Source organism: Choloepus didactylus, chromosome 3, assembly GCF_015220235.1.
Source record: "Choloepus didactylus isolate mChoDid1 chromosome 3, mChoDid1.pri, whole genome shotgun sequence".
Classification (NCBI taxonomy): domain Eukaryota; kingdom Metazoa; phylum Chordata; class Mammalia; order Pilosa; family Megalonychidae; genus Choloepus; species Choloepus didactylus.
Window position 1 is genome coordinate 198,336,971 of NC_051309.1, and position 25,120 is coordinate 198,362,090.

The 25,120-nt window shown below is 42.8% G+C and overlaps 1 protein-coding gene across 2 annotated transcripts; it reads right to left on the reverse strand.

The window, feature by feature from the left end:
• Window positions 1-880: 880 nt before the first annotated feature.
• DCTD (dCMP deaminase) lies at window positions 881-25,120 on the reverse strand. 2 transcript variants are annotated; one of them, XM_037831061.1, is made up of 6 exons: window positions 24,910-25,120; window positions 23,107-23,221; window positions 21,679-21,814; window positions 5,088-5,204; window positions 3,587-3,683; window positions 881-2,236 (listed from the first exon to the last, which is right to left on the reverse strand). In XM_037831061.1, exons 2-6 carry the CDS (start codon window positions 23,212-23,214, stop codon window positions 2,212-2,214), a joined length of 483 nt encoding a protein of 160 aa, XP_037686989.1. In that variant the 5' UTR covers window positions 23,215-23,221; window positions 24,910-25,120; the 3' UTR covers window positions 881-2,211. The 2 variants fall into 2 exon arrangements, with proteins under 2 accessions (XP_037686989.1, XP_037686988.1); XM_037831060.1 differs by having other exon boundaries at window positions 881-2,290; window positions 24,910-25,117.

A 25,120-nucleotide genomic window follows, 5' to 3' on the forward strand; every position in this document is an offset into this window, starting at 1 on the left:
TGTGAGAACAGCACTGTGTAAACAGCCAGCCACAGACTGTCAAAGCAGGGACCCTTCCCTGTTAACCTCCGCAAAAGGGAAAAAAATTCTTTTTCACTAAAACTCAGTGTAACAAACTGGGAAAGAATATAAGTTAGTATCAAATTTTAATAAATGAGAAACACAATTGCCTTTATTTAGCCCCTAGACATATTTACAAATGTGCTATTACAAAAATTCCACACTCCTTGCTAACAGGGCTTACAATCCATGATTTGCAGCAACATAAAAATCTAATCCATTTTCTATCTTTAAGTTGCTGTACTGATTTCTTTCTTCTGCAAACCTTTAGTTTATATATGTTTGGGTGCAAACAAAAAAGGGCAAGGGTAATACAGAAGTAAATAGAGGAGAGAAAAGAAGAGAAATTTAGAAAGAGATTAAGGTGAGATGGTGGCCAGGAGTGCAGCAATAAGCCAGGGAGAAGCCTGGGACCTTCAGGTGTCTGTACCTGAGACAAAATATTAAAGAGAGTGGAGAGCGAGCCTTCCCCTTACAGTTTAAATCTGGTCCATAGAGAAGCATCACTCTGGTAGCACAACACTTATGAATATAATTAATACCACTGAACTGTATATTAGAAAGTGGTTAAAATGGGAAATTTTGTTACAAATATGTTACCAAAATAAAAGAAAATTTTAAACCCATAGAACTGTTAAAAAAAAAAAAACAAAATACAAAAACAGAAGCATCACCCATCAACACGAGGGGAAGCACACAGCATTAGGCTCTCAAATGGTTCTTTGAGCATTAAACACATGTAGTGCGCATCACAGAAATGACAGAAATGGTGAATTACACATATTATATGATATATAAAAATGAACATACTTCAGTGTGGTACATTTTAATAAGAGTTTAATAATATTGGTAAGGAGCCAAATTACAAAATGCCCTGGAATATGGAGTACAAAAACCTCAGAGACAAAATAAAAACTCATGCAAGTATGAGAACACTTTAAAAAGGTAATAATCTTTAGGATAAAGAAACCATTTTCTCAACAAAGGTACAGAGCATGTTTAATAAAAATTAAATGAAATTAAAGACAAGGTGCACAGCCACACATTCACCAACTCCCAGCGATTAGGAGGGGGATATTTGTGCAGATGAAGGCACAGTGCCAGGAGCACAAATGAGCTCCAGTCACCAATAAGTCTGCAATAAACTGCCTCCAGGTGGGCTGAATTCCCCATATTTCACTTACAGGATAGGAATTAATTTGCTCTCCGGTGGTAGAGCAGCCTTGGAAATGAACGGTGCTGATGCTCGGAGCAATGACAAGGCATTTCCACACAGAGGAAGGGTCTGGGGGCGGGGTGGGGGTCCACCTCTGCTGTCCACACAACCCCCGCTGGCTGCCAGCAGGGCAGGGCGTGGCCTTGGGGGTGAGGGAAGACAGGTCTGTCTCCTGCAGGAACAGCTCACTATTCAGATAAACTAAATCTAAGATTTGCGGGTGACCACAGACCAAAATTAAGAAGCAAAACCAACCGGGGTCCCCACCCCCAAAGGGACAATGTGGCACCACCCTGTACGTGGCAGGACAGCAGGGGCACAGAAAATGGCCCTGGTTCAGCCACGCTCGTCATCTGTCAGGACACATGGGCTGGCCTACCTAGTTTACTGGGGGAGGTGGGTGGGTGGTTGGTTTTCTTTCAACCCTCTACAGCAATACTTTAATGCTGCTGTCATTTGGGCCCTGTTTTTGTTTTTCCAAGGGCACTACATGTTATGCTTCATTTGGGCCAGATGTTCAGATCCGTGTGTCTGCTCATCCCCGCTAGGAACACAACAATTATTTATTTGTCCTTCCAGCACATGGAGCAGTGAAGAGTGGCTGCCGAAATGCAGCAGATGACAGGCAGCTGACGCCCTTCTGCAGAGCCACCAGCACCCAGCGGGCCAGGACACAAAAGGGGGAGCGGGGAAGGCCCTCCTGCCAGCGCTGTGTGACAGGCCATCTATAGGTTCCTTATGCCAAACCATAAATCAATCGTTTAAACAGATGTAGATTCCATGTGATGAGACAGACAGCAAGGAAGCTTTGAAGCTTTGAATTCTTTAGATGTCTTTTGCTATTAAAAAGTTACGTGTAACTTCAAGATGAAAGGCATTAATGGCTTCTTAGAAGAGGATAATCCCAATCTTCTGGAGATTTAATGAGATGTAACTCACTGAAGCATCTGATTTGTTCTGCTGTTAATTGAATCAAAGTCAATGACAATCTTGCTGCACTTCGGTGTGAATTTCCTAAACATAAAAACAACAACAACAAAAAAAAACCACACAAACCAACAAAATGTATAAAGCTATTATCTGCTGAGTAGTTAACACAATTTGTTTGCTTTGGCTTAACCTCCATTTTCTGCAGGGAGAAAAGAATTTCCCGGGATTCACTTGATACTTTATAGGAGCCAATTATAGTGCACCATACTGAGAGAAACATGGCCTGGAAAAGACTAAGACAAAAAAAGATGCATGGGGTTGCTTGTATGTTCCTCAGCTATCTGCGTTCATGAATTATCTGGGAGTCAAAGAATTTCTAACAAGTCAGTTACACAACATGACATCTGATTACTAGTTTTCCACCAAATTTATCTTATTTCCTAGGAAATTTCTGCAGCCAACTTGGAGTGGCTCTAAAGCAAAAAATAGTAGTTTTTCTTTTGCCTTTCATACATAGCAAAAAACAACTCACTTTAGTGAGGAGTAATTTTTAAATCCTGTTCCAAAAATGCAAAAGTGAAAAACAACCTTCTACTTATTAATGCACCTTCTGTAACAGTTAAAAGGAAAATATTTGGGGACTAGGCATATTTGTTTAAAAATCAGTAACAAAAGCTTACGTAAATAATTTGGATTAAAGTCTCATATGGCACAGCAGTTTAACTCAAGAGACTCATTACATATCTCCTATACCCCCAGTGAAGAATACAATGGACTAAACTTGTTACCTATTATAATAATCCCTCTCTGACTGCAAATACTGGAGAGAAAAGGCTTTGCAGAGCTTTCCAGTCTCAAGAGAATTTTCCTCCAGGAACCAAAAGTGGTTAAACTAACTTGCAAGTGAAACACACCTCACAATCTTTGCCAAGCAAAGATAATCATAAAGATCGAAATGACTTCAAAGCTCAATTTCAAATGTTGCTATAAAAATAATTCCTGGTGTTTCAACCTGGCTGATTACTTTCATCCTAAATTTTCTATACCAGAACTGTTACCTTTGCAAAATTTACAATGGTCTAATGTTAATATTACAAAACTTCTGAAATTTAAAATTTCTCAGTACTAGACTAGTCTAAGCCTCGGAAAGTTACTGATACGAAAGTACAACTGTTAAACAGATTGTCTTCAGATAATTCTGTTACTGCTCTTAAAAATCTATCCCTAAAAATATGCTTAGATTCTTCCTCCATCAAATTTGAAAAGATGCTTCCGGGTGTGGCAGTCGGGCATCAAGTAGAAGTTAAACTGCATACAAGGTCAAATGTTTTTTTCCACAGCCCTTCACACCACACCGTTTCCCAAGGTCTCCCTACTCACCTGAACGTGACCCCGGCCAAATTAAACATGAGCCGCGCAGCTGTTGTCTCATCACTATCATGATATTTATCAGACATGAAAATAACTTCTTTTATACCTTAAGAGGTAACAATGGAAACCACATTAGCATACAGAGACACAGATAGTGCGAAAGACACGCCGAAGCTGAAGGAGCGCTGGCAGTGCCTATGATTAATTACCTTTTCTGACTGTGTGTGCAGACAACGTCCAGTTACTGAAATATATATCTGCTGCTTTCTAATACAGCAGAGGATGGATTATATTTAATCTGCCCCCCAGTCTTTATGGATTTTTTTTTTAACAAATGCAAAGTGAAAACATGTCAAGTAGTCAAGCGTTGATCCGATTAACAAATTTTCTTTACTGCAGGCAACCAAATATTCTTTATGGACAAGGCAACTCTCTTAACTCAAGAAGCTAAGAATGGGGGGAGTGGAGGGTGCTGGCAAGTTCAGAGAGAAGTACCACCGCACACTTCCAAGAATGGCTCTGCTGACCAATTCAAGCCAGCTCTATGGAGAGAAGATCTATTTTCTTTTCCTGATCTCACCAGGGAGCAGTAGCTTGAGAGCCAGGAACCTGGAGGGGTCCTCAGTCCACCCCCCAGGACTGAAGACTGCTTCTCCACAGGCCTCTGTCAGAAACACATGGAAACCGGCCCCGCAGTCCCCAGTGCTCTTTTTGTGCACCTGCTGCCACCTCTGCTCTCGGGCTGGCCCGTGGGAAACCCCTGAAGGATGGCGGGGCAGCAAAGCAAGGGAGCCAGTCTCACAGTGCTTAACAGAGGCTTCTGAAGCTGAAAGTGCCAGACCTGTTATGTCCAGAGATGGACGGGGCTCGTGATAAACGGCCCCCTTAAACCATGCATCTGCCTGAACACGATAAGTGTTTAAATCTCAAGCCGAGAGTTTTATGGAGATAAAGTGTAGCTGAAACATAGATGTGACAGTTTGAAAAGGTGAAATATTCAGAACACACTGGTGTCAATTTATGGTAACCATAATATAAGAAAAACTTGAAGTAGTATTGTTTGAGTCTTATGACATTTATATGCAAAGATATGTTTGGATCTTCAAATATCTACCACGTATAAGATACAAATTAAAATTTCATATACAGACTCCCAGCTGACCTTGTTCCTGACAGAAGTTCATTTCTCTCCCTCCCCCCACCTAATCTATGCACAATATGTCAGAGAATAGTAAATTGACACTAATTATATGCAATGCCTGTGTTGTTTTTTGGCAGCTTGCAGTTTAAGAAGTTGCAAACTAAATTAAAAACATGCTAAGAATCACAGAGGATGCAATTAGTCTTAGAATACCTGGCACCATACAAAAACAAAACACAGGAAATATCTTACAAAGTTGATAATGCAATTAATTTAGATCTAAACAATAGCAATCTAAGATCAAACACATCTGCAATGAGCTACAGGCAGCACTGCAAATGTGACAAATGGAAAACGCCCGGTTCCCACCTGCCTGGATGATGAGCTTAGCGCATTCATTGCATGGGAACAAGGCCACGTACATGGTACAGCCCTTTACATCGCCCGAATTTTTGTTCATAATGGCATTCAGCTCGGCATGGCACACTGCGGGTTTAAAAGAGAAAGAAAGAAAAATTTAGATTGCAGCTTGTGAAGAACTGACTAACAGTGTTGAAGCATCCCAGCCTCCTGGTGAAATAACATGTAATAGACTCAATTAAAAAAAAATGATTAGAAATGGCAAGTACCGAGAATACTAAGTGAGGACCAAGCAGTTTGCCCCGGCTGGCAGTTAGCAGCAAAACCACAGTAACACTCGGTTCTGCGGCACCCAAAGCAGCCAGGAGACACCAAGGTCAAGGCTGTTCACCCACCCTGTGAGCAGCAATAGCTCACCGCTCTACAAGACCCTAGGGAAGGGAACTGCCCACAAAAAACGGCTCGTTTGTGCACACAAGGGGATATTCGAGGTGGCCGGCCGTTGAGAGGGCATGGCGCAATTCTCAGAGTGAGAGAATCAAGAAGCGAAGCTGAGCATTTCTATCCCGAGGGATTTGCTTCCCCTCCGAGTTCTCTACCCACACACATCCAAGAATAAAGCTCCAGAATATAACCAGTAGTTTTGTCTTGTTTAAGGAAAACATTCATCCACTTAATGGCAGTGGAATCACAAGTTCTTGATACACTGGCTCATTCCACCAACAATCCCCAAACGGTGATGCAGCGTCAGCCCCAGACGTGCCTGAATTCAAGGATAAAAGGAGCACCTACCTCTCCTTTCCTTACCTGCCAAAGCCCACCCATCCCCAGGCCCAGTTCCCTAGGTGTTTCCACCCCCTAATCCGTGGGAGCTCTCCGCCGGGCAAGGGAGCAAGTGTTAGTCACAGCACCAACTTAGTATTTTTTTTTTAATTGGAGAAGGTATGGGTTTACAGAACAATCATGCATAAAAGACAGGATTCCCATATACTGCTCTATTAGTAAGACCTTGCATTGGTGTGGAACATTTGTTACAATTAATGAAAGCACATTTTAATAATCGATTTTGTTTTGTATCACATACCTGCTTTGGGAAGTTTCTGTATTGCTGTCTTATACTGTTATTTAATTTTCTGGGTGTGTTATGTAAACTGTATTATTCTTTTTTTTTTTTTTTTTTTTTTAATTCAGTTTTATTGAAATATATTCACAAACCATACAGTCAATTCTTAAACCTGTCTGCACTTTGGAATCTTTTGGGAAATTTAAAAATATTGATGTCTGTGCCCCACACCCAGAGGGTGTGATGGTCTGGGGTGAGGCCTGGGCTTTGGATTTTTAAGAGATTCCCCAAATGATTCTAACATACAGACAGTTTAGGAACCTTATGGGCTCCTTCGGTATCTCCAAGATTTAACAATGTGCTACACACTCAAGTGCTAAAATAAATGTTTGTTGAGTGAATTAATGAAGGACAATTGAGTTTTGGTGTCAATCATACAAAACTCGTAGAACTATAAACATGGGTAACTTCGAGCATCTCCCCTACATTCTCCAACCCACCAACCTTCCACATTTAACATCTTCCAGGGGTTTTGAGGACTTAAATAAACGGTGGCCTAAACTCATGGCTCTCACACATTTTAGTCACAATGAACATTTATTGAATACCTACTCTGGGTCAGAAAGGATAAAGATCCTGGCCCACACTCTTCCCATTTTCCGGTGAAACTGCAAATCGCTCTGTGCACATGTGTTCTTGGAGCAGCTCTGCAATGTTACAGGCAGAAAGCTGACCTCTTAGAACCCTTCTCAGGAAATGAAAGTAGGGGCTAATTTTAATCTAGGAGTAACAAGATTTAGGAGGTCTTATGTGTAAAAATGAATAGTTTCTAGCATTGCAGGAAAATCTAAAGGGAAAAAATAAACTGCATTTAATCAAATCACAGCCCATCAGAGAATAATCCCCTCTGGACATAGAAGTTCCCTGGCCACACTCCCCTCAGACTCACTGATCTAACCAACAAACCGGAGGGAACGAGAGGACAAGAGGACACTGACCTCGGGAGAGGCTCAAGTAGTCTCATCTCTTCCCTGGTGACCCAGCTGCTGTGAAACTGGGCTTGACACGGCTCAGTGTTAAAAACAATTAGATGTAATTGTTTCTTTTACTACCCCCTTGAGGGCAGAGACCAGTTTTGTAGGTTCTTTGTAACTCCCCCAGAGCCTAGTGGGATGCTTTTAACATACTGGGTGTTAAATACTTATTGAATGAATAAAGGAGGAAATGCAGTTTCCAATTATTGATGGTGACTTGGGAAATACAGAAAGTCCTCTTAAATTCAAATATCAAAACTATGCTCTTCCATCTAATAAATACTTTCGATGGTGTTGGTATTAATATTCAGAATTACATAGTTGTAGAATCTGTTATGAAATGCTGTCCTTTCGTGAATCTCTAAAACCTGTCACACTGACTGCAACAATCTTCCTTTAACTCTGAGACAGTCTGGGGCAAAACTTTAACATTATACGTCTTGGTTCGTTAATGAAAATTACAATATACAACACATCCTCTTGAGCAGCATCTGACAACCCTGTGTATAAAGGATGGTTTTAATAGAAATAACACACAAGATTATAAACAGAGTTCCTTTCTCTTAACTACAAAATCACAAGAGGAAAAATGTAAAGCTTCTTGTTAGAAAAAGTTGAAGTCTACTGTGCAATGTGAACGACTCTGTGTCAGTGTGATACTGAGGCACACGTGAGGCTCTTTAAAAATAGTAATTCACAATCCCACAAGTTCAAAACTAGAGAGTAACAAAAACGAAACACAAGTGTTTAGTCAAGTGTATAAAGGTCATGCACCCCTGACTTCTGGGCTCATCCCTGCACCCCTCTAACTTCACACATGGAAAACAGCTTCTCCTCCCACCTGTCCCGGAGCCCCACCAAATCCTGCCTGGCTCTGGTCTTGAATTTTTCTCCTATAGTCACCGACTTCAAGAATTCATCTATTCTTAGACTCTCAGATAGCAGATCTATTTGTAAAACCTTGGAATCTACATTTCTACCCCCAATTTTCCATCTTCTTCTCAGGCCTTTTCTTTTGGCTATCTGGGGGTTCTCCGTACCTTGAAGCACTACAGTAAACATTCTACTTATATTTGACAGCAGTAAGTTAAAGAAATAAATTCATCTTCCTCTAGTGCAAGCATTTTTATCATGTTGCCCAAAAATAACAGTTGCAAGAGCTACAAATATTAGCTGAGTGCAAAAGCCAACCAAAGAGCAGTGCTTCTGTTAGTCACCTTGAGGTGAGTATAGTTTTTAAATCCATAGTGGGAATAAGGACCAAGTATTCCAAAGAAACCACAGCATCTTGGAAGCATCCACGAGATATCTAAATTGCCCCCCACCCAAAAAAAGACTAATTATTCTTCAGTGGCTAAGCAATAAACAGAGGAAATCTCCCAAACATTACATGTATATTTGACAAGCACAAAGAGGGACACAAAACCTTTAACGATCCCCAACACGTTTAAACAGAAAAGAATCAAGTGCTGAAAATATCAGATTAATGATTACAAAGTTCTTGATTGCCAAAAGGAGAACCTCGGTTTCAGGTAATTATAAGACAATTCACATGCTTTGGTCTTTTTTTATTTTTTTTTCTTTTCTATTACTAACTGTCAGAATTCAGAACTGCATTAACCTTGGACTGCTGAGAACAGACTGTATAATTAGAAAACTGTATTTTTCAAATTCTCTCTTACTAGGGCTTGATTAATCCTTACTGTCTCATGTAGGCAATTCTCCAGAAGTTTGACAAATTAACAGGATATATTCCATCCTTGGCTAGATTTAAGAGATTCAACATCTTAGAGATTTGAGTTTCATCTCATTTGATGTAAGACTAATACAGTATCTATTTTAGACAGTGGTATTATTAAATTACTTGAATAGGCTTTAAAAAACACACAAAAACCTGAATACAGGCTAAACAAAATCTAATCGCTACACAAACAACTTAGCAGTAATAGTGCTAACCTCAGTTGAGCTTCATCTACTACAGAGATATGATGGGATAAAATCTGGAGTCAGGAAAACTGAGTTTCTTCTCCGGTTAAAGAAACTCTTGTTTGTAGTGGTACAGGATATTAGTTAAAAAAAAAAAAAAAAATGACTTCCTCAGGCCTGAGGGGTTTTCTCCATGGCTGGCCGGAAAAGGTGGGCAGCCTGGAGTGGCAGCTCACTTAGGGTGGGTTAGGAGGCCGGTCGCTGGGCACCTGTTGCCCCTGAGAGCGGACACACTGCCCCTGCCATCACTCTCTGGCTGTACTTCACAAGCCTCAAAATGTCCCTGGGGAAACACTCCCCGACCCGACTGATGACTGTGAAGGTTCCGGGGCTCTGCGGCCACCATGTTCAAAGCACGGACAGTTCAGTTCACAGACAAGACAGAGGGTCAAGGCTCCAGAGCCGAGAAGCATCTGCTCACGACCTTCTGGAATGAGAAGGTGGGGAGCTTCACTATTAGCTCTTCTTTCTCCTTACTGATTTTTACCCTGCAATTAATAACAGACATGAAATGGGGCACCAAAATTCAAGGTTGATCTGTGCATTTTTAAAAGTAACTCAATGTTAATTCTTACAAGATATTCCCCTTCCATTCTGATGACAGAGCTTTTTGTTGTTACTTCTTGGAAGTAAGGTGTTCTTACTTCTGGGGTCCTACAGGCATCAGAGTCGCTAAACCTCGGCTCATGTCTCCTGGTACACAGGCCACCCCTCCCCTGCCCTGGCTTCCGTGACAGGAGGCCTGATGGAAAACTTCCACAGAAGGATGGGGCATGCATTCACCCCTCCAACAGATCCATTTAAGGAACCGTTTCACTGCTTCTGGGGCTAAAATGGAAGTTCAACTACTTATTTCTTAATTATTGAAACATCTCCCGTCAGGGCCTCATATGTCACTGTCAGCCTCCAAAGTACCTATCCTTCAAGTCAATAATTTAACAGCAGAATAGCCTCTAAATTAAGCCCCTCCCAACCCGCCAGCACCCCAAGCACTCCCACCCCAAGGTTATAAAATGTTCACTGTCATGACTACCCCCAAACCCAAAGCAAATATCTCTAGATGTTTGGCCCCAAACCATGCCGGCTTTCTTCATTACCTCTCTTTCATGAAGTTTCTGTATCTGTAGAGTAGCAACCTGATTATTAGGGTTTTCAAATGATTTGAAATAAAGTGGGCAAGTGGGGAAAAGGAGAACCAATTGGGAAGTCAACGGTCACATCACATCTCTGAGACAACCACCCATCTCACCACTCTCATCTCAGCCTCCGCTCCCCACTCCTGCCCCCCACCCCCAGAGCCCCTGCCACATTCCTCATTCTGTGACTTCTCAGATAGAGGCCCCCACCACCAGTAGAAGAGTATCCCCTTTGGACCGGGCTGCAGCAGGGAGAGAAAACAGTCTGACATGGAGGACATTTCCCATAGATGGGCTGTGATGTATTCTAGCAGCAAACACTACCTGCCCCCTGCACAACTCTCAAAAAGCTTGACTCAGGGGATGCAGGGAGGAAGGTGGGGGGGCTGGTGCCTGCAGGGTTCACCCTTGACAGGCAGGACATACCCCAGCACAGAAACAGCCAGAGCAGTAGAGCACTGCGTGAAAGCTACAAGTACTAAAGAAGGAGCACAAAGTCAAGTGTTGAGAAATTGCAGGAGATGAGGGGTTAAATGCCTTGTTTGTGGGTAGGTGGGGAATAGAGTCTGCAAGTCATTTTGGTTCTGGATTACAAATGGCTTTTCAGAACACGAGGTGTCTCAACCCTGAGATCTGCCTACACAAAGGTAATGCCTTGTTCAAGCACCATCCTCTAAATGTGACTCGTTTACTCGACTATAAGTAGGAATAATAACATCTTCCTTTCCCATCTCACAGGGTAACAGTGCAGCTCAAAAGAGGAAAAGGGAAGGGAAAAAATGCTTTGGGAACTAGAGTCATGCCAGTGAAGCTACTGTTGCCAACAGTCAGAACAGGACCTAATTTCTTGTTTTCTGAAAGTGCAGTCAGCCCCAGCTGGTCATCCCCGTGAGGAGGACCTGGGGGAGCCAGTTGCCAGGAGCAGGGTCTTCCTGAGCAGGGGTGACGGGTGACAGCATTCGGCCCCTCCAGACTACATCCAACCACAACATGTGCTTAGACTCAAGACACGACTGCCTCTACCCCACCCCCGCACCCCGCCACGCACAGTTAGTGGCCTTCTGTTCAGAAGATACAGTAACCAAACTCCACGAACTTCTGGCATCCAGGGGCACACAATTCCAGTGGGGAGGTATTTATTACTACAGTGTAAGGTTTTGTGAAAATAAAACAGATGAATTGAGATGAAGGGGGCATGCAGGGGACATGACCCAGCATCCAGCCTGGAAAATGTCTGGTGAACCTTCTGTTACCAGCTCTGTCCAGAGAGGGTGCATCTGCCAGAAGGAAATGACTGCAAGAAGGAATTCTGGCCAGGGATGGCAAGGAGGGGATGAGCCACTCACTTAAAAGGCAGGCAAATCCTCCAGGCTCTGGGCGAAGCACTGATTTCCAGGGTGCCCCATCTGCTGACGGCCCGGGTCCCACTGAACGCATTAACTTTCCGCCTCCACTCTCAGAACTATGCCTCTGGCTTGCCAGCAGGCACCCCTGTCCCTCCGCCAGGTCACAGCTCTGCCTTCCCCCTCCGCCACCGCCTGACTACATCTATCCCTCAGCACAAAGGGCCTGCCTCTCCTGCAGACTCTGCTTCCACCACCTACTGGTTCTGTGACCTTAAGCATCTTGTTAAGCCTCATCCTCCTGGCCTGTGAAATGGAGAGAAAAATACCTTCCTCCAAGAACTATTACAAAGACTGAGACTTGTTAACAGGAAACCACAGCCTGGCACGGGATGTCTACCTGGTAAATGCTACCTACCACCCCTTTAACCCTCTCCTGCCCCCGCTGCTGCACGCTTCAGCCCGACTGCGAGGAATACACTTAGTTTTTCTCTTTCTCCTACTCTGCTCCCCAGCCCCTGGCCCCGTCCCCGCTGCCTCTTGCTAAGGCTACTGGCAGCGTCTCATGGCACCCAGGGGAGCCACTTAGCCCCAATGGTAGTGCTTAGGGATAAAGAGATTTCTGGCTGCGGTGTTTCCATTATTGATAATAAAGCCCCAGAGCTCTAATTACATCGCTTCCCTGTGTGCTCAGGGCACACAATCGGGTCGAAGGAGGAGGATGTGGAAATACCGCATTTCATCGAGGGCTAAGCCATGCCCACTCCCTCCTCCCGTACACACAAAACACGTTTGACTACAAAAATGTCCTAAAAAAAGCCAACAGAAACAGACCACTTAATCATTGTTTGACAATTCTATAAGGCAAACACAAACCTATAGAGCCTCAAAGCTTTCCACTTTAAAGGGGTCAACTGGGGCTGTACAGTGAGCACTGGAATCCGAGTCCAGATGTGTATGTTCCAATTAATCCCAGCTCCACAAGGCTCGCCTAGGGCAACTCACTGATCCTGTGTCAGGACTGATGGACCTGTCTCGGGGTTCTCAGGTGAGGGACAAGCCACTGACACTGCCCTACATTCTGAGGCCACTTCTCTGGTAGGCCTTCTCCTGCCCCTTAGGACAGTCATTCCTCACTTTCTCCAAATTGTTCAAGTCTGCTACCACTCCTCCTCTCTCGTCGTCTTTCAGCTGACAACCTTGCTTCATCCTTCATGGAAAAATGGTGATTTATCATCGTCCCACCTTCGGCTCCATTAACCTTTGTGCCTGCTGTCGCACACACATGCCCATTAGTGCCCTCCTCTCATTACTAACTGGCAGGCGTGGGTGCCGTCCCCTCTCACTTCCTCAAAGACCTTGCTCCTTTTTCCCTTCCTTGATCCAATCATCTCTATTGGATTATTCCCATCAGCAAACAGATGTCCACTACCTTCTCCCATTTTATAAACAACACAAACCAACATTCCTCTGCCAATCTAGCCACCACCCTATCGTTTTGCTCTCTCCATAGCCCAACACCCAAAACCATTATCTCAACAGGTTGTGCCCACCCTCTTCTAACCTTCTCTTTACCTTTCCAGTTCCAATCTGACTTCCAACCCTACTCCTCCATCAGAGCTGCAATGTCAGCAGTGGCCTCCAAGTCGCAAAATTCCATAGAAATCTTTTCACCTTCTTAGACCTCTCAACACCATTGTCACAGCTGACACTCCCACGTTCTTAAAACGCTGCTCCATGTGTTCTGTGATCCCACTCTTTCCTCCACCCAACCTCTAAATGTGGGCATCCTCAGGGATGAGACCAGGGCCCCCACTCCTGCATCTGCACACTGTGTCCTCTAATTGCCTACATTGACATCTCCAGTCTGACCTTCCCCCACACTCCTACAGCACCTGACTACCTGACATCTCTGCTTAGAGCTCTCAAACTTCAGGTGCCCAAATCGTCCTTGATCTTCCCCTAAACCCTGCTCCTCTGTGAGTCTTATCCACCCTGGTATGCCCATCTAGTTGTTCAGACCAGAAATGGTGTGTGTGTGTATCTCCAGGCCTCTTGATGCTGCCTCCAAGATACACCCCATAACCAGCCGTCCCTCTCCATCTCCAGCACTCCCAACCCTCTCCAAGGCCCAATATCCTCCCACCCAGCCCATGCAAACTGCCTCACAGCTGGTGTCTGTTTCTACTGCTGCCCCTGAACAATCCATTTTCCACACAAAAGCAGAGGAATCCTTTAAATTCCAACTCCTTGCCCTCCAAGGCCCTCAAGCTCGCCTTTTCACGCCACCCCTCACCCACCCAGCTTGAGCTGAATTCTTTCCAAATACTTTCCTACTTGAGGGCCTTCACCCAAGCAATCCCTCTGCCCAAATGCTCTTCCCATCCCCAAACACCACCTTCTCCATCTTTACCTGAGGGCACTCATCTAACATTTCAGATTTTACTTCCTTAGAAAGCAATATTCAATGATACCTAAGTTGCCTTCATTAATATCTACCTCCTCCACGACTAGACAGCAAACTCCTTGAAAAAACAAACCGTGTACATTTTATTTGCAACTGCAGACTGCCTGGCATTTAAAACATATATTAGATGCCCTAGAAGCATCTGCTGAATGAATGAATGAATGATTGACTACAGGTGAAAGTACCCTGAAAAATGTGTTATAAAATGTAGTTAAAATTTTTAAAAAGCAAGATAACTGAAGAGAATTCCCCCATCATGAATGTATAAACTGGGAGAAGAATAAATGATTTATTAGTATTTACTTGAATTCCTAAAATGCTATAACTCACTTGCATAGGGAAAAACGATAGAGGAGTTCTGCTTCCCTTGGTTCACCTAAACTCAAAATTAATGGCATTCTGAACAAAGTCTTTTAATTGCAGAATTAAAAAATTCATGCTCAGTTATCATATTCAATATTTTAAATTTACTATGGCATCTATCATTTGAAAGAAGCACAGAGATGAAATTTACACCTCTTCTAATTGGCTGGCACCTACCCTTCAGACGGCATGAGCAGAGAGAAAAGTATGCCCTTCTTGCTTTCTAACTCCCTTGCTTTCACCAATATTCTGCGTTTGGATCAGGGATTTCCCAATGCCAGGCAAATATCTATGTCTCAATAAATATTGTTAGATTGATTGATTCACAGAAGGATTTCTGAAGTCCTTTCTATTTGGCCTTAAAATAACTTGTCTCCAAAGAGTTGTGAGTACATCTCATATATTCACATATTCTCTTTTTTATTTGATCACAGGGCCCTATTTTTTTTTACTGCTGTTATACAATCTCTTTCATCTAATGTCCCCTAATCTTCAGGGCTGTGTGGCGACGTACATTCTCTAACTGCTCCCTCTTGCTTATGCATACTGTCTGTGAGTGGTTTATATTCATCTTAGAACTGGAGAAGATTTTAATAGTTGGAAGGGAGGGAGGGAATGGAGCCTGTTTCTTTCTATTAGTTTATCCATATGTACATATGTGTATTCTCTCTGTGTGTCATTGCCACCAACAGCATTTTACAGTTGGCAGCTTTGGCAGAAGATGCTTTCAGAACTCTCTTAAAACCCCAGTAAACAGAGAAACAGCACCCCACTCTAATGCAATTAAAACTGTATTGTTGATTTTTCCTTAGAATTATAGAACCAGAGGAGTCTTCAGTGATAATTTGCTCCATAAAGATACTGAGAAATAAAGGTCAAGTGACGTACCTAATAACCCCACAACCACTGAGCATAAACACAGCAGATCTGAACCTAGGGCTCTTGGTGGATGATCTGAAATTCTTTCACTTGACTGGTAATTGTTGCTTCAAGCTTCTTGGTGGTGGGGGGGGGGGGGGGGGGGGGGGGGTTACATTACAGATACGTGTATTCCCATTCAAATATAAAGCAATAGTCCTAAGAAAGTAAAAGTAAAAAAGCAATAAAAATATTTGCAAAAATCTTTAAGAAACAGGTTATATTATATATTTCTGAGAGCAAACTATATATATATATTCTACTTTAATATCAGTATTAACAAAGCTTATGAAAGGGGGATTCTTGATGGAAAAAACTCAAAATAAAAATAAAACCTTAGTACTTCCAAATAATTTCAGGCAAGATCAGTTGAAATCTACATAAACGACATAGAACAGATGAATAAAATAAAGACAATGAGCACAACATCTCCAGGTGCTCACTCTAACCACAAATGACTGGTCACCCAGCATTTCCAAGCAAAGACTTATCAAACTTAAAGAATTAGATAGGCTACATTTATCATTAGGAATATCCACTTGCATTCAGATAATTAATGAGCTCAAATACTCAATACAATTGTTTTCTAAAATAGGTGCCTGTGAAATTCTGTTGAAGCTAGCAATTGCTCAACAACCCCTTTCTTTTGAGAGAAAATGCAAAGATAAGTGTCAACTCACTTCTCATCAATTAGGGAACCACTATTTTGAGCTACTGTAAGTTTTCTTACAACTTCCATGAGGTAAACTGACTTGAAAACCACTTTTTATAAAAAGAAGAAAAATATGTGCATTTTCATGGGCAGGTTTGATCCCCATGGATGAACATTCTAGCTTTTCCTACATCTGCTCTTCAGAACAGAGGGTTATTTTGTTACTCTGAACCTTTTGTAGATATTTGTAGTGAAAAAGTCATTTTTAGCTCCTCAGAAATCATTTAACCCTGCATATATAGATAAAAATCAAATAAGTTAACAATTATTAACATTCTTTTCTGAAGACTGTTTATAAATAATTACACCCCAAAGTAAAATATGCTTATAACAAGCTGAGGGTTTTTTTGGGAGGTGAGAAGGGGGGCAACCTCAAACATAAGCTGTTATTCTCCCCTGTTTATCTGAAACACCACACAATCAAACCTGAGTTTGCCCATTGATTCAAAAAAGTAATCTACTTAATTTATTTCCAGTAATATTGTTCAAAGGTTTTCAGTTGATTATGTTAGTTATTTTGTACAAAAGTCCCTAATTAGACTGGCCGTCAAGCCACAACTGCTAGTTGGCCAAGGAGGAGAGGAATGGTGAGAAGCTCTAAGTGGAATTAAAATGCTGAGGGGGAAAAAGAAACAGCAAGTCATCAAATCCAGGGATCTGCCTAACAAAACCAGAGGGCATTCAATTTCAACTGGCTGAAAGAACAAATTTGGTCTTAATTACTAAGAAGCTCTTACAAGTTGTGAGGAAGTCACAGCTTAAGACGATCAGCCTCCTAAATTCTTGATAAATTAGTTTCTCAGACTAACCTTTTGGATGCCAAAGAAATATATCACATGCATGGCAGTCAGGAAAATGTCAGTGTTCAAGGAGGTAAGGTAAATGGCTAAGTAATCACTAAAATGACATCTATGCATGCTCAACGATATGCTAAATCTGAAAAATAAAGATTAAATTTAAATATAAAATTTAAAGAAGCACTGACAAAACTCCTTAAAGTTGCCATGCTGAACTCTCACCTTAATTAATTCCATATTTTTCAGCATTCTCCTTCATAGCATTATATCCTTTTTTGGGTATTGCTGTAGGAATAGGAAATGACTTTGGAAAGAGCCCCATGTCTCCATTTCTGCCCAATTTGCTCAGTGAGGCTACCAGCTCTTGGGGATACCATGACTCTTTGCATTTCTGTGACGAAGTGTTGTGCAGCAGGCAAAGCAGTCCCGCCTTCCTGAAAGATTGGGACAGGAGGATCAGGAGGTCAAGCCTAAAAAGTCTCCTAAACACAAAGCCACTGACTAACAAACAAGAAGCTGCAAGGCTGAAAATGCATGAATGCAGTGAACATTATTAAACAGTCTCTGAAGTTTTTAAGAGAGAAAAAGTTTTCTTCTGGCTCTCGAGCATGGAAGAAGTTGATTCTACTCCAACTCTCTGGCCTGTAAACTATGTTGTCGTGACTGGGTATGAAAACCGTGGGAAAGAGTGGTTTCTCAATTACCAAGAGCATTTTACCTCCATTTTATAAAATTGGTATTTTGATTAATTTTCTTCAGTCTAATGAATTTCACAAAAAGAGAGGAATGAAAAATGTCAGCTGAATACATCATCACGGGTTTAGCAACCCTCTTCCCCCTAAAATTAAAAAACTCAAAAAAGTTTTTTATTATGGTAACTGAAATAAATCGGCTGCTTCCTGGTTTTTCAACTGCCATTCATCCGAAAAGGTTCTCACTATAGTAACACTGGTTTCTCCCTGCCACGTAATGTTACTGACAACATACTATCTTTTGGATTAAGGAAAAGGATGAAATAAAAAGCAGTTTCTCTGGCAGGGAGAATTTTAATATTTTATATTAATGCTACATTATAATCAAATAGCTTTATGAAGTTTTGATCCTAAGGCTGGAAGAACAAAAATACCCTTTAAAAATGCCTCTCCAGAGGCACAGCCCAGAAAGAGCTCCATCTTCCAATTATGATACATGTATTCCCTGCTTCCCTCCTCCCCACAGTGTCAATCAAGACCAATGACTTGCAAACTTACAGGATTAATAAAGTAGAATTAAGATGGCTTATGTAACTGGTAAACTTGAACTTACACAATTTTTTCAAGCCCCCTTCTTGGAGAAGGGTTCAAGAAAGTCACGGGCAACTGGCTTTCAGCCTAATACTAGTTACAACCCACCACTCTCCAAGCCTTGAACGCTGATGAGTTACTTTAACCCATCAGAGACTGGATAAACAGCATTGCTAGCATTAAGTGGAAACTCCTCCAAACACAGATAAACGTTTATTACTTAAGTAATAAAGTACAGACTAATGGAAAGCGTTACTGGCAACAAGTAGATTTTGTTACCACAGATTTTCTTTCAAAGGATGCTAAAAGTTTAATTAGCATTAAGTAGGAGCCCTGGAAATTTGTTTTTGACATTTACAAAAGGGTGCCCATATTCCAAGTTGGAAATCATTGGTCTAGAGCTCTAGATAATCTCTAAAGTGCTTTAACGGAGATTAACAAATAATCTCTGAAGCTATCTGTTATGGATTGAATTATGTCCCCCCAAAAGATAGGTCCTAACCCGGGGCCTGTGGAAGTGATCCTGTTTGGGAAAAGGATCTTTGAAGATGCAGTGAGTTAAGATAAGGCCAAACGGGATAAGGATGGGTCCTAATCCAAAATGATGAGTGTCCCCAGAATGAGAGGAAATTTGGACACAGTCAGTACCAGGTAGGAGAGAGAGAGAAGGGGGGAAATGAGGGTATGTAACAGAGGCAGAGACCAGATTATGTTGCCACAAACCAAGGACGATGGATTGCCCACCTGCACTGAAACCAGGAGAGACGCATGAGTGGGATTCTCCCCTCTAAGAGGACAGCATGGCCCTGCTGACACCCTGATGTCATACTTCTAGCCTACATAACTCTGACATATTAAATTTCTGTTGCTTAAACCAGCTTATCAGTGGTACTTTGTTACAACAGCCCCAGCAAACTAAGATACTATCCTTCCTGATATAGCAGCTCAGTCACCATTAATATCAATAAGGAAACCAAGGGTAGAGACTACTCAACCCCAGACATGTTTTTTTAATTAATTCTTAAAATTTTAAAACAGAAGTAAAAAATGGAATTTGTGGTTTAGTCAATTATCACTAAATGTTTCTATCTCATCCAAGACTATGCAAACATTCCCTTCTCTGTCAACTGAAATCCCTTAGAAAGACAAATCGGAAAACAGATTATACAGTCATTGTTATTTAGACTTAAAGCCCATCTTAATACTGTATTATGATGGTGCTAATACTAACTGCCTAAGTGCATTTTAAAGACCATTTAATACCTTCTACCACTTTTATGGCATATCAAATTAGAAGCCTATCCTCGTGAAAGAAAATTGTCTACATTCTAATACAGCTACATATACAATGAATAACTGATAAGTTAGGACAAAGAGCTTTGAAAACCTAGAGGTAACATACAGATACCAAACAATAATGCAGACAACCAGTGCCCAGAAACTCAGGGACTATTCAATAAAAACAATCAGTGAAGCTGGACAAATGCCTGTGGTTTTGTTTTGTTTTTTAATTTCCTCGGGAAGGAGCTCTGAAAGGCACTCTCCCCAACTTGAACAAAAAGCAGCATCTCAGAACAAACAAAATCAGCTACTTTAGAGGTTATGGAGCCCTGGTAGTGGAGTGGGGTGGGATGGAGTGGGGTTGGGGGGCTGTTTGCAAATGTGCTGCAAAGCCTTTGACTTCTTGGTCACTGCTACAAATGTTCCTGGGACTCACGGTGACTGCAGAAGGCACATGTCCCACTGGTAGAGGCCTCAGCAGCCATGGAGGATGCCTTCGTGGCTGGTCCAACCCCTGGTATCTTTTGCAACCAGCCTCAATACAACAGACTGACATCTCCCATCCCTAAGAATGTCTCCACATCAGAGTGCAGTACAAGGATGAACACTTCCCTGTCTCCATCAGTGAAATAACTGTGGTGGTCATAAATTTCAATGCCGATCTTGAACAGAATGACCCTTTCACTTTCAGGATTTTTATACAGGACTCTGGACTATACTCTGAAAAATTATCTCTGCTTGTACCTAAAAACAACTAATCATTTCCCTTCATTCTTACCATCAAAAGTTTAAAGAATGAAAATCAAGAGGACAGAAAATTTCTAAAATATTTTAGAACATTTTTCTTTTAACTCACTATAATCGACAATAAAGCTGGGGCCGAGAAGACAATTTTACACTCTAGTCCGATCCTACTCTTCCTACTCCTACAAGAGGTGACGTTAAACTGACTAATCTGACTATTTAGTTCCCTTCATCAGTAAATTACTTTTTATACCCTGAAACCCCTGAGTGCTCAGTAGTTTTCCCTACCTCATCCTTCAATTCCTTCTGTACCTTGAAGTGCCTTTTATTCTTACTTCTTCAAAAACAGAGAAGCTGCCCTTAAGCAGTTTAAAAGGAAATTTATGGGGCTTATTTAATATGATTAAAGTCCAGGAACATTAGTAAAAATACATAAATTAGACTAAATGTAGACTTGGAATTCTTCATAATAACTCAGAGGAAAACCTAGGAGGGAAGAGTCAACAAAAAAGAAAGGTCTTACATTATGCCCTGAAAACTTTCTTTCCTAGGGCAGAATCTTTTACATTTGGATGGCCTTATTGTACTTTACTTCTAACAGAGCTAGTTCGTTCTCTTACAGAAATAAATAGATGGTCTAACAATGAAAAATCAACAACTAGGACATGAAGCCCAATTTGCCTCTTTAATGGCATTTGTGGCATATTTTCCAGGGAATAAAAGGAAAGTGAAGCCATGACTTGTCCCTCCCAGTCTCCAAAGTGATTCTCCCTGGAGCTCAAGCTACAGATTCTAAGAATGATCCTTCCCTAATTTAAAAATGAAAATCCAGAGAACGCCACCAGGCCACAGTTGTACACATCTAGGCTTTGGTCTGACCATAGCCCACTGGGGGAATGCTGAGCCCCCCTGGGACAAGGGGAAGAAACCGCATCACCCATCTCTTGATGTCCAGCTCACAGTCTGTTTCCTGCTTTCCAGAGGTGAGCTGGAACCAGATTTCCTCGGGAGGCAGATGGACTGAATGAACTCAGCCATTTACCAGAGCAAAGCCCTGGCCTGAATTTGGTTAGCTGACTCTGCTTTCAAGTAGTAAAGAAATAACTTACGAAGCCACAGAGCCACAGCACACATTCCCTAGATGTCACCACCAGGGGCTACCGCATTGTACAGCTCTGGCATTGTACAGCCCGGCAGACAGCCTGAGAAACATGCCAGCTTTCCAGCCCTGCCACAGGCGACAGAGCCCTGGACCTCCAGGCCAGGCTGTGAAACCACCACCACGCTTCTATCCTTGGCTCTCTTTGGAGCTTAAGGAATGGGGATGGGGTTTGGGTTCATTCCACAGGACTTTTCTCCTTCCCAGCTGCTGATGACTGAAAAAGGAGAGAAGCACTTCAGACCAACTGTCTTATTTAAGTGGACACTCAGACTATGCCACTAAAGCAGAATGGAGCATAAAACATATCCTACCATATGGGTATTTGGTGTCCAACTTATGCTCTGCAGTCCTCCTCCAAGGCAACAGGTCGTCGCTGCACCCATTTGGCATCCCATTGTACCCGATCCCGACAATCTTGTTTTCTGCATTCACGATGCAGGCCCCAACCTAGAGGAAAACATACCATACGACTTAGTGACTACAAGCGTTTGGGGAGGCCGTGAGGGAAACAAGAGGGACTACTGCAGCTCCAAATCAGACACACAGTGCATGGGCTGAGAGCTTGCTGTCTCCCTGTCCCTTTTCTATGGCAGCTCCCACAAGCTAATGAATATCCACTCATCAACACGAAAATGTAACCACACAGGAATGTAGCACAAAAGACACGAGATTTACTCTGAATTTTTCAATTGACAGACATCCAACGAATCTTCCTTTTTGGCAATTTGCTCATTTATGGGCAACTCTGTGTCTCTGAGCGTCAAATTATTCTATAAAACTCACTCACCTGGGTTGGACAGAAAATAAAAATATATATGCAGGGTCCCCCCTGAGGAGCTGGGGGAAATGCAGGTGTTGTGATTCCTCACCTGGATTGTTGCTGATGTTCTCACAAACATTGGGGACTGGCGGTTTGATGTGCTGGGCCCTCTATCACAGGACTTGCCCTTATTAAGCTTGTTACTGCAAAGAAGAGGCTAAACCTGCTTGTAACTGTGTCTAAGGATCTCCCCCAAGTACCTCTTTGTTACTCAGATGTGGCCTTCTCTTTCTAGCTAAGCCAACTCGGCAGGTGAACTCACTGCCCTCCCCCTACATGGGATCTGACACCCAAGGGTGTAAATCTCCCTGGCAACAGGGGATATGATTCCCGGGGATGAATCTGGACCTGGCATCATGGGATTGAAAACATCTTCTTTACCAAAAGGGGGATGCAAAATGAAACAAAATAAAAGTTTCAGTGGCTAAGAGATTCCAAATGGACCTGAGAGGTCACTCTGGTGGGCATTCTTATGCACTATATAGATAATCCTTTTTAGGTTTTAGTGCACTGGAATAGCTAGAAGTAAATACCTAGAACTATCAAACTGCAACCCAGTAGCCTTGACTCTTGAAATTGTATAGGAATGTAGCTTACAAGGGGTGACAGTGTGATTGTGAAAACCTTGCGGATCACACCCCCTTTATCCAGTGTATGAATGGATGAGTAGAAAAACGAGACAAAAACTAAATGAAAAATGGGGGGGGGGGGGTTTGGGGGGTGGGGTATTCTTTTTTACTTTTATTTTTTATTCTTATTTTCACTTTTTCTGGTACAAGGAAAATGTTCAAAAAATAGATTGGGGTGATGAATGCACAACTATATGATGGCACTGTGAACAACTGATTGTACACTTTGGATGACTGTATGGTATGTGAATATATCTCAATAAAATTGAATTAAAAAAAAACTCACTCACCTGGGAATTTGGATCTTTGCTTCTCTGTGCTGATAAGAAGGCCACTGCCATGAAATACTCTGGCCATTCCAAATAGCCATCCCTTTTTTTGCAGGAAACGTCACTCATGCTGGGTCTAGAAGAAAAACACAACAAAACAGCAAGAGAGAAAAGAGCTTTTGTAAATCTGTTTGCCAGTTCAACCCAATCACATTTAAATTTTGGATCTCTAAACTGGGGCAACTGCAGCTATATTTATTCATCAGAGATAACAGAACACAGAAACCAGAATTGCCTTACAGTCTCTGGTCTTTAAAAAATTAAGAAATTAAGTTGGTACTTCAGAAGCCTGGGTTTGGCACATATAGCTTCACATTCCCATATTTACGTTTTGTAAGATGTTTTTTAAAATACTACAGAAGCTCAATCTACAAATTGTTCTTATCCTTCACCCCTCTCCCTTATGAAATGCAGCCAGCAGAGTAGGGAGAAGAAAAAGAAAACCTAACAGTTGTATACATCCTCTCTTTCAAGTTTCACTACTAGCTAAGGTAGGTATTAACATCTCATCTGACAAATACTGAGAATGTAGGTAACTTGCCCTAAATCAAACAGAATTATTGTCTGTTAGATTCCAAAGAAAACATTTTGAGCAGTCCTAATTCTGATATTAATAAGATAATTTGTCCTTTAGTTTCCCCAGATGAGACAGCAGTTGTCAACCCCAAGTTCCTAATGAAATAAAGTACTATGAGAACAGTCAAGTACCATTATTACTAAGGCCAAGATTTTAGTAAAAAAAGCTTTTATCACTATAGGTACAAGCCCTTGCTACAACAGGGAGAGCCCATTAAGGGCGCCTAGAACTTTCAAAAGGAATGAAACAAGGGCCATGGGAGAGGTCGCTGGGAAACACAGAAACTGGGTATATGTGTATCACTGAGAGATCTTGAGAAGGCCTACTCGTCTGCTCTAAAGGAAGGGGAGAATTTCCCAGAACTTCTGCTTCAGGCTCTAAACTGGAAGTGAAGGCTACTGTGAAGCACGGGAGTGCTAAGACTAGGGTGCAGTGAACACGTCGATATCGGGATTCCGTAGCCAAAATTCTGAGAAAGCTGTAAGCCTTAAATGAAGGGATGGAGGATGGGTCTGGTTTCCCACCCGGCTTATGGGTTAGCATCCACTATCCAGGTAAGTAGCTACTAAACAGAATTAGCAGGGGAACCGGCAGGGGTACAGGGGCGGAGGTGGTCTGAGAGGGACTGGGAAGGAGCAGGAGAGGAAAAGGAACATATTCATCCCGGGCTGTCATTCCCCCGGGCACTTCCTAGCTCGGCTTTGGCAATGCTCGTTAGCGCCCTGTGAGGGCTGCAACTCAGCTGCAGAAACGGGGAAACTGAGGCTCAACGACTGGTCCAGAAAGACATCTAGTTAACCGGCCCAGACAGAACCCAAGGCCCTCCCAACATTCTGAATTCTGAGCAGAGGACTGAACCACGCATTCCCGCCCCACAAGTAAGAAGAGCCTGTTATTTTTACACTCCCCAGAACCAGCCCAACTCTGCTTCCCCCACAGAGAAAGCCCCGTAAAGGCCGCGGTGCTCGCGGTGACGTGAGCTCAGGAGTGACCGCGAGGAAACCGAGCATTCCCCGCTCCGCACTCGTTCGCTAATTTGAGTATCTAGCGGAAGGGGATGGTGCATCGTCTGAGTTTGCCACCCCAGAAATCCCGCCGCCAAACGCGGCGCCCCAACCCGGCGCCCGGTGCTGGCGGCGGCGCCACGTGGCGCGCTGTGGGCGGCGAGAGGCGCGCGGGCGGCGTACCCGCACGGCTGCCCCCGCCGGTGCTCCGGTTCCGGTTCCGGTCCCAGTCCGCGAGCCCAAAACCTCGAGCTCGTCCCCACAGGTGCTCCCGCCGCTCCCGCCGCGGCGGCCCCGCGCGCTCAAGGGGGAAGGAAGTCGGGAGAGGAGGCGGGGCCGCCACGTCGCCGGAAGATGGCGGCGGTCCGGGTGGCCCCGCGCGCTGTGGAGGCGG